Here is a 10,000-nt window from a genome sequence, read left to right on the forward strand (position 1 = left end):
ATAAAAAGAATTCCAAGATCAAAATTCCCAAATTTAATTTCTTCATTTCACAAAGGGCAACTGGAGAAACCTTAAGCAAAGACATCGTCAGAATGATCACCGACACTTAAAATAATTCTACATACATGAGATCAACTCGGTGTCCCTTCACGATCTTTTCAATTACACTCTTTTTCCAAAACACATAATTTCCAGCTCATTTCCGAAGCTCGCCCGAAGAACTTTGATTTCGCCACTGCATTTCCACCTTCCATTTTGCACTGCCTGAGAAATGGAATAAGTGTTATTCCTTGTAGGAATCTTTTTCTAAGACTCTCTTCCTCCTGATAATCCTCTTTTGAATATAATGATATATTTAGGACGACTAATTTTAGAGTAATTCTTGGAGATAGGATTATAAAGTCATTAGCAAGTTCCTGATAATTTCATTTATATACATTCATCCTCGTGCACTTTGAAACTATGCACAATTATATTTGATTCTTTTACTGATTCTCTATCAAAATTTTATACCAATAATTTTATAAGGCCCATCTTATTGAGTATCTAAAATAATTTTCCTTGAGAATAGGCTTCACTGCTTTCTTTTTTTTTTTCTTTTCTTTGTTTTGAAACATCATTTAGGTATACATAAAACTTCAAATTCATTGACATACAATCCATTGTATTATCAAAGCATAAATATAACAGGAGCTTAACCGGGTAATGATAACTACCGTCTGAGGAAGAGAATTCACTTTTCTGAAGCAGTAATACCAGAGCATTCTACTCCTTGTAAGGGTCATCGGTCAAAATAACACATTTAAAAACTGCATCGTACAACACCAGCGAAACCTGAGATTATGTATTCAATTTGTCCTTTTAATCTTATTCTAGCTATTGCTGAGACAAGAGATGTCTGATTTAAATCTACAAAAGTTTGTTTTTCTTCTTCTATGTGGGGAAAAAAAAAAGTATAGAGATTAAAAAATAAAAAAAATAATAAATAAAAAAAGGCCATACTCTACTGACTACTCAAGTCCTAATGACAAAGTGCAGGTTAACTAAATGGGAGCATTTGGAGAGCAAATTTTTTCTTCTTATGACTTTCCAGGAATATTCACTTTTAGTATCACATCAAAAATCGGTGGGTACACATTCTCAGTTTACACAATTTCGAAGCACTACGTTAACTCTCTTTATATGTAGATCAAGTAATAATATTCCTCCAATGCTCTTCTCTTTCTCTACATTTTTTACCTTTTTTTTCATCTTCTAAATATACTTCCTAACAAAAAAATAAAAAAAAAAAAAAGAAAGTTGAGAATCACAAAGATATTCAGAGAAATGTTAGTGACTGGAACATCGAACATAATCGCTACAGAAAAGCAAAGCTGCTCCTTTGTTACGCATCATTTACAGGCAATGTTTACATATAAAAGTTTCTCCTACTATCATGTTCCAAAATGAACACACCTTAAAGGAGCAACTTTCTAAAAAAAGATAGAGAGAAAAAAAGACAAAAAAAAAGAAGGAAATGAGGCCCTCCACTATGTACCTGGAATGCTTGCTGAAGTTAATCATTACCTATCAACATAATCCAAAAAGGGAAATGTTTTCATTAAGACACACACTGTCTACATAAAAATAGCAGAAGGATATCAACCTTCCCACATTTATTCCAATTCAGAGCATAAAAAAATTTCCAAGGTACAGAGGGCAAGTTCTCATATGACTAAACCTTGCTATAATACACTTTGCACCAAAATAATGACTGATCGTTGGGGGAAATACTTCTGTTGGGACCTCAACTTACAGAGAAGAGAGTCAAAGATAGAGACAACATGTGTGTGAGTGTGAGTGTGAATGCGCATGAGTGAGAGAGTGAGTTTGGGTGTGAGTGCAAGTGTCTGTGATGTCTGAATGTAAGTGGGTCCTGCGTGTCAATGCAAGTAAATGTATTTGTATGTGCATAAGTAAGTGTGTATATGCATCTGAAGTGTGAATGGATGTATGTGGATACATGTGGAACGTCTGTGTGTATAGGTATGCATGTGCAAGTCTGTGTGAGAGAAATGACAAAGTGTACTGTATCACCTTAAAGGCTTTAACAGATAGCCACTGGCATACAAAATGAACACAATTTCCTTAGTAGAATCTACAGTGATATTTTCAGCAGACATCTGCTACGTCTACTTCCACTTCCCATTCCTGAACTCTGTTCCATGCTGACTGATAAAGAGGAGAGAAAAAGTAGAAAAAAAAAATGTTCACACTTCTACATGACTAAATTCATATTTGATTATCATTAACACATAAAAATGGTCAGTGTTAAATCTGGTTTGAATGTCCTCAATCATTTACTAATATACTGATCCCTCACACTCTCATTGGCTTAAAATCCACTTTCCATCTAAAACAGTAAAATTAATAATAATCCGAACATGTGCTAAAACTGTACAAATTGCTTAATGGACTTTCACAAACAAGCATGCCTGCTGAAAATACCTCTGCAACGAGAAAATCATTCATGAAACACTGATTAAGAACTGAAATTATTATCTTGAGGACTTCCAAAATTAATTTTACCAAAAACTATCCAACTTGCAGACAGAGAGAGAACAAAAAATTTACAGTGTTTCAGGTACTGTCAAAGTAATTTAATCAAGGTTATGTATTACCCATAACAGCATAATATTAGCCTTTAACAAACTTTGTTTTTGTAATGCCTGCTTTTAAATTAAACACAATTAACAATGATAACACATGAACTCATATTCTGAAATCAAAGTATAATTTTCATTTCATTGAATGTCTGTTTTTTTCTATCACTCCTTCGATAAAACATCATTACAAATAGCCACATCTGATGGTTTTATTCAACTGACTTTATACAATCTTCATCGTCACATTTATCTACTGTGTATACTTGTCTATACATATGATACTGAGGTACGCTCAATGAGGATCACACACAAAAAAATCTCAGCGTATCTGGTCACTTTCACAAAATATATTTGAGGTTTCCAGTATTCCTTTCGAGGTCCAATTCAGTTGAACAATCATTCTCATCTAGAAAGGATTTTTTTTAAATTAAATGAAAAAAAAGAAGAGAGAGAGAAAAAAAATGGCTGTCTTTTCAAAGCCACAATTATATACAGCTTTAAGAATTGGACCCGAAAACGTTGTCTCAGATCTTTAACACAGACTCATTCTCTTTGTTTTGCTTTTCGTTTTGCTTTTAGTTTAGATTTTCTTATGAGCTGAGAAGGTGAACATTTTCCTTTTCCCTTTTTCTTTCTTTCTTTTTCAATCTTCTGTTCATCTTGTTTCAAGGCTCTGCATCAAAATTCCCACAAACTACAGAATTGCCGTTTCCTCCTCCACTCCATTTCACGAGTCTATACAAGCACATGCGTCAGTCTCTTCACATGTCGTCTAGGGATGGTAACCAGAAGGCCTGGAAGGAGAACAAATAACGACTGAATGAATAACGTTGAGATAAAATTCAGGTCTCATTAATAATTGATGATAAGAGAAGACTAACACTTTTTTATGGGGATTTTGGGATTTTGATTAATTTTGGAATGCCCACATTTCACTTAAATTATGTCCGTCTCTGTCTCTTCACACCTAGACATAGACATTCATTATTTTTCTCAAGTACTAGATAATGCATCTTTTGTATGTGTGTACACTATGTTTCTCTGATGCTTTGAGTGTAAGTCGAAACCCCATATTCAGCTTCTCCTTTCTTATTGCATTAGCTTATCTAATTCTACCTTAGGCTACTTTGTTCAACCTTTATAATGCATTCAAGTCTAAAAATAGGAAATGGCCAGGCTGCCTAGGCTAGTCCATCAATCTGATTATTCTAACTTAAAGTTAAGCAATACCAAGTTGCCTTTGGTTACCCTAAGCTTTTAATTGCTGTCACTCAATTCAGAAAAAAAATGAGATAAATATACACTCACCATGTTTGTACATCCTGAGGCCAACATCATGTATTTTGGATTGAACTGGACGCACTGAACAGGCCCAGTATGGTCAGCGTTCAGCACACAAACCTGCCAAACAAAACAGGAATCATAAAGACAAATATAGCATAAAAAAACTAAATTTAGAAATAGCAATTCCTATTGAAATCTCATGCCTTCTGAAGAGAGATGGAATCTTGCCAACACCTTTCAAGAATGCTGTGATAAAACCCCCACAGCATAACCTCACCTTGTAGCCTGTCTCGGCATTCCACACATGCACTCTCCCATCGGTCGACCCGCTGAAAATAAACTGCGAATCGGGGCTGAAGGACGCCTCTAAGGGAATGCCTTTGTTGTTCAGATGTCCCTGCACAGAAGAAAAGGAAGTTAAACATTAATACCTATAATTCTAACACAGTTATTGACAATAGGTATACAAAGAATAAATGAATAAATAAATAGGTAATACTTTATTAGTAACAGTCGTGCAAGTATCAATTCACATCAACACAAAACAAAATTCCTTAGAAATCGGAAAAACAGCAGAGCAGACTTAGGAATGCAACTCACAGCAAAGGTTTTGAGCGGCGTTCCCTGGAAAGCATCCACGAGTCTGATAACTGATCCGTTTGTAGACGTGAGAATCGTCTTGCCGTCAGGACTGAATTTGATCCCAGTCCAGTCACACTCCTTCTCCATGGATAATTGGAACGTACTAAATGGCCCCTTGTCGAATGATCTGGAAATAGATGGGGAACCTCGGTCATCAACCAATAAAGAAACATCAATTGTTGCGGTTTTAATAAAATATGTATACAGTCGGATGGTGGGTTTACATTGGTTGGCACGGTGCCATTTGTGTCTACGACCAACTCTGCCTTGGCAGCAAATCATGCCATCTGCTGTCAATGGGTTAAAAAATACAGCCATATGCACATGGACAAACACTGACAAACATCATTATTTTAAAAATAAACACATGCATGTGTACATATAAAATCATATGATGTATACACACACACGTAATAAATAAGTTATATATACATTTGTAGATTTCGGTTTTAAAGAGACTGAGTAACATCACAATGCTAGAGATGTACATGACAAATTTTATAAAATCTTTTGAAATACATATATTGGGAAAATTACAAAACATATATACTAGTCAAGAGCTCTTGATTCACTTGACATCTATGCTCATTACAATGTTCCTTATGTGGGTAACATGAAGATAGGTCACATATACTAGATTAGTATATGAATGTATTGTAATTTTGCCATTGTATGTAATTCTGAGAAAGATTTATTAAATACGGGTCATTGACCTGATAACAGGGGGAAAGTTTAGGCTCCACCTGGATATTTTGCCAGAGTATTTGAAAATGCCCAAGTCGAACATTGCGGGTTAGTCATCCACTACGCACCCTATCATTTAACAAGACAGCCAAACAAATGCCATGACGTGGCATTCATGTCACTGGCTATTTGAAGTTTTTCAGTCTCATTTATAGATTTATCTACATTTGGACACAACATATGTAATTTTGTCTGAGAAACTTTAGAGCAAGTTTTTATATCACTTCTTTACATACACTATAAAAATTTAACAAGCTCAAAAAAATAATTAATATTTACAGACATCAGCCTAATCTAGAAGTCGGGGTAATTATGTAATTTAGCATGCCACAGAAATGGTCTTGTTCACAGAGATATTGTAAAGCAAAGCCACAGTAAGAATGAATTGGAGTCGTGACATCTTGAGCTTTCCAGAAAGTTCTCCCTCAGACATAGGATATCAATATCCCATGTCTGAGGAAAAGCTTTCAGAAAACTTCAAAACATCACAACTTTACTTCATTCTTACTGTGGCTGTGTTTCAATATATCTGTGTGTGTTTGTTACTGTGTTTGTTTTTATGTTATTCATTGCAGTGATATGATTTTACACAGAATGATTCTGAGGCAATATCCCTGGCCTAATCCCCTATAAATAAGTCCTTCTGGAGACACTCCCCTGTGCTTTTGCTCAACCTACCTTCTCATATGCCTAATACATATAGAATCTTAGCCATTGTGTGTTTAACCCATTCGCGCCGGATGACGTGCTGACACATTTTGTGGTTTTTGAGTCAGATGCCGGTGACAAGATATTTGGTCAAGGCCGGCGCTCAGGGTGAGCGAGCGGACAGCCCAGGCTTGCGGCTAATGCACCTGAGAATCCCGAGGCGTTAAGCTTATGCGTTTGAAAACCCCGGTATTCTGACCATTCAGAACCGGAATCGCCTAGGTGTGAATGGGTTAAATATTGTTTTTTATGGCAACATTTTTCATTAATCAAAATACTCACTAATCATTGCTCCATTCAATGATAAAATACACAGGAATAAATGACAGAAGACTTAAAATTGTAACCACATCTCAACTATGGAATTAAACTATATACAGAGTGTAACCCCGACTACTCTGCAGATAAATGGTCGACACCACCTGTCGCAAAGTATAAATACTCAAAGCATTGTTCAACTACATGTTATAAAAGTATTATATCAGACAGCCCTATTCCTATACTTCTAAATTATACCCTTTCTACACAAATATAAGAATATTACCTGCTTGAATAAAAAGGTATACTAAGAAAGAAAAAAAATGTATCAGAACCATGACTGCAATTTGAGTGTATGAGCAGGCCAACAACGGAAGGAGACAAACCTATCTGAAATAAAATTGCAAGACCGCTTCCACAATGACAGTGAGGAGTCACTTGTGGGCTGAAGCAAGAAGTTTTACAACACAGTATCTTGTTCATGTTCACGCTAGCAAGTAAGCACAGCCATTATAGAAAGAGCTAACAGTTGACTTTTGGAGCTTAAACCTTGCATTTCAAGCAATTATTCAGTGAAAACATGTAATAGAATTATATATGCTGGTTGGCAGTAGGTGCAGCCTATATAGCAAGGGTGTGCAAGCAGGCCAAAAATGTAAGGAGGCAAACATACATATAAACATGAAAAAAAAAAAAAAAATTGTGAACATCATTGTGGCAACAATTTACTTTGACATTTTTGGTTTTTATTTTCCATAATTTCTTAGCATTTAAGAAAAGAAAGACAACTGTAACAATATTTTTACATTCTATCTTCAGAGTGAATTCTGTTCCTTATCAACAACCATTACATACGCTTATAAGGAAAAATAAAAACAAGATAAAGATATAAAGAAGGTGACCTAAGTTATTCAGTAATTTAGTAATAGTAGTAATAGTATAATAAGATAAAATTCATACTTATAATATCAATAATAATGATAGTACTAGTAGTAATAATGTTAATAATAATAATAATAATGATAAAGTATCATCTGCAATTACTGACAATTACTCGCAGTCATTCACAGCCATATTTCCAACTATTTTGCAAGATAGCTCCGCCCACACACACACACACATGCCAACCTATCCAAAATGGCCGCCAACACACATGTGCAAACCATCACCAACTGGCAGAAATACTCATTATTCCCCGTTTTTCATTTCATGTAGTATCAATTAGCATTTTAACCCATTCACGCCAGCTGATGTGCTGTCACGTTTCGTGCTTTTTGGGTCAGACGCTGGCGACGAGATATTTAGTCAAGGCCGGCGCACCGGGTGAGTGAGCAGACAGCCCAGGCTCATGGCTAGTGCGCCTGAGAATCCCGAGGTCTTAGGCTTATGCGTTCGAAAACCCCAACATTCCGACCATTTAGAGCCGGAATAGCCCCAGCATGAATGGGTTAAGGGGTATAACGGTGGTTTACAGCAAAATCTATGCAATATCTATGTAAAAATGTAGTAAGATTATAATAATTGGCATATCATATATTCTAAGACTGTAATTCATATATGAAAATGTAAAACAAACACCACCTATGTAGCTTTGATAAATGGGAGATGAATAACTTTTGCAATCCTTTTACTTGGACAAAATTTATTCTGTCGTGAGAAACTTAATTTACCTAGGTTTTGATTTGGAAAATATATGCACAAGAGCAAATAGCGTACTGGATGTATTTTTGTATTCACTCAAAAGGCAGACTCCTGATTAAAGGCTATTGCGTATATAGTCACAAGCAGAGTAATACATTTGAATTTATTTACAGTTTGATGGGCAGCAAGCAATCCCTTCAGATAAAATTTCAGAAGAATTAAAAGTTTACTATTTCCCTTGTCTATCATAAATTGTCACGCATCCATGCCAGGAGAAATCAAATCAGACTTGCATGTAATGCAACCAAATAACTGAAATTAGTTTAGTTACAGTGACAACCTTTAACCCATTGACAGCGGATGGCATAATTTGCTGCCAAGGCTGAGTCAGTTGTAGACGCGGGTGGCACAACAACATAAACCCGCCACACAACTGTATACATATTTTATTAAAACCAATGGGTTAATTTTGGCAAGTAATGAGCATCATCTAATATCCATTTTCAATACTACCTCTGTAATGCATGCATAATATTATCATTATTGAATTACCAGTAAAGTGAAAAGTCTACCCTAATGCATCGATAACTTTTATGTTTTATTACAGAGAAAATATCATGAATATATAGGTGAAGAAGCAAAAATATTAAATACTTAAAATAAAGTGTGCTTTGTTGTCATGGAATGCATTATATTTGCACAAATATCATTTACTGACTGTTAATCTGCACAACTACTTACTGAAGATATAAACTTTTTCTCATGCATAAACAAGCATGATGTTAACATACTCAACTTGATTTCACATGCCAATATGAATGAATTAAAACAAACTAGAAATAAATTATTTGTCGTGGGAATACTTTCTCAAACATTAAATGAAATCACATATACTGCCCTAGGCCTGAATATCCAATGAACTCAAAAATGTCTTTATTAGATGAAGAAGCATATAATTGAAAACATTATCATTTCAAAGCTGCACCACAGAGGCGTGGGTGAGCATGAAGACTGATTTTGTTTGTGCAGTACGACACTTTTGCTGTCGTACGTCCAACAATGTCTATGCTATGCCCACTAAGTTGAAATGATTGCGAGTCAGTGATGCTGCAGAAAACGGCTATAATAATAACGATAAAAACAATAATAACAATAATAATAATAATAATAATAATAATAATAACAATAATAATAACAACAATAACAATAGTAACATCAAATAAACATATATACAAAGCTATAAAAAGATGAAACAATTAAAACTGAACCCAACACAAACTCCACACAAAGAACCAATGATTTCCAAGCCTCCGTCACGCCATACCAACCTCAAGTCGTACAGCTTGATCATTTCAGAGTTGATTCCCGCAGCGAAGATAAGGCCCTCGGGATCGAAGGCCGCTACTGGGCGCCCCCCCACGTGCATCATGCCCTGGCAGTTGGGCGAGCGCAGGTCCCACAATCTTAGGGTCTTGTCCAGGGAGCCCGAGATGAAGGTGTCATCAATTGGACTCATGCTCAACGTTATCACCCTTTTTATAGAAAAGAGAGAAAGAGAAAGAAAGAGAGAGGATGACAGAAAAAAAATTAGAGAGAGAGAGAAAGAGAAGGCAAGAAGGAGTAAAAGGAGGTGAACATGGGGGGAGGGTGAAGGAGTAGGAGCAGGAGTGGGAGAGGGAGAGAGAGAGAATAAATGACAAAGAATGAGTAGAAGAAAAAGAGGGAAAGGGAAGAAAAAATAAAAAAGGTTAAATTTCCTCATATTTATGCTACGAAACTGACTACGTATCTCAGACCTAAAGAACCTGAGGCTCAATAGTAACTACTTAATCTTTATGTGCATTCAATACGTCAAAAATAAGGCATCATCAAAATTAAACTATTCAGACATGAAAAAATTCATGGCTTTACTGTTGACATCTGCTTACTTTTTCGTATGCCCTGGGAAGTATCTGATATACTTGTTGTCGTGTAATGATAAGTATCGGATGGTGTCTGCAAATCAACGTTAATGAAAATACATGAAACAAAACATTAAAAAAGACAAAAGGAAAAAATTATATAAAACTATATATCTC

The 10,000-nt window shown here is 35.4% G+C and overlaps 1 protein-coding gene across 1 annotated transcript in view; it reads right to left on the reverse strand.

Annotated features, from left to right (window-relative positions):
- Positions 1–643: 643 nt before the first annotated feature.
- Positions 644–10,000, reverse strand: part of Wdr82 (WD repeat domain 82) — a 15,701-nt gene continuing 6,344 nt past the window's right edge. Inside the window, exons 3-8 of the mRNA XM_086550570.1 lie at positions 9,851–9,917; positions 9,251–9,454; positions 4,530–4,698; positions 4,207–4,326; positions 3,954–4,046; positions 644–3,439 (exon numbers count right to left, since the gene is read on the reverse strand). Of these exons, the coding sequence (XP_086406696.1) occupies positions 3,407–3,439; positions 3,954–4,046; positions 4,207–4,326; positions 4,530–4,698; positions 9,251–9,454; positions 9,851–9,917 (686 nt within the window). The 3' untranslated portion in view covers positions 644–3,406. The remainder of the gene's footprint in view (positions 3,440–3,953; positions 4,047–4,206; positions 4,327–4,529; positions 4,699–9,250; positions 9,455–9,850; positions 9,918–10,000) is intronic.

Source organism: Penaeus japonicus, unplaced genomic scaffold (genome assembly GCF_977035675.1).
Source record: "Penaeus japonicus unplaced genomic scaffold, GWHDUDI00000001_assembly GWHDUDI00000024, whole genome shotgun sequence".
Taxonomy (NCBI): Eukaryota; Metazoa; Arthropoda; class Malacostraca; order Decapoda; family Penaeidae; genus Penaeus; species Penaeus japonicus.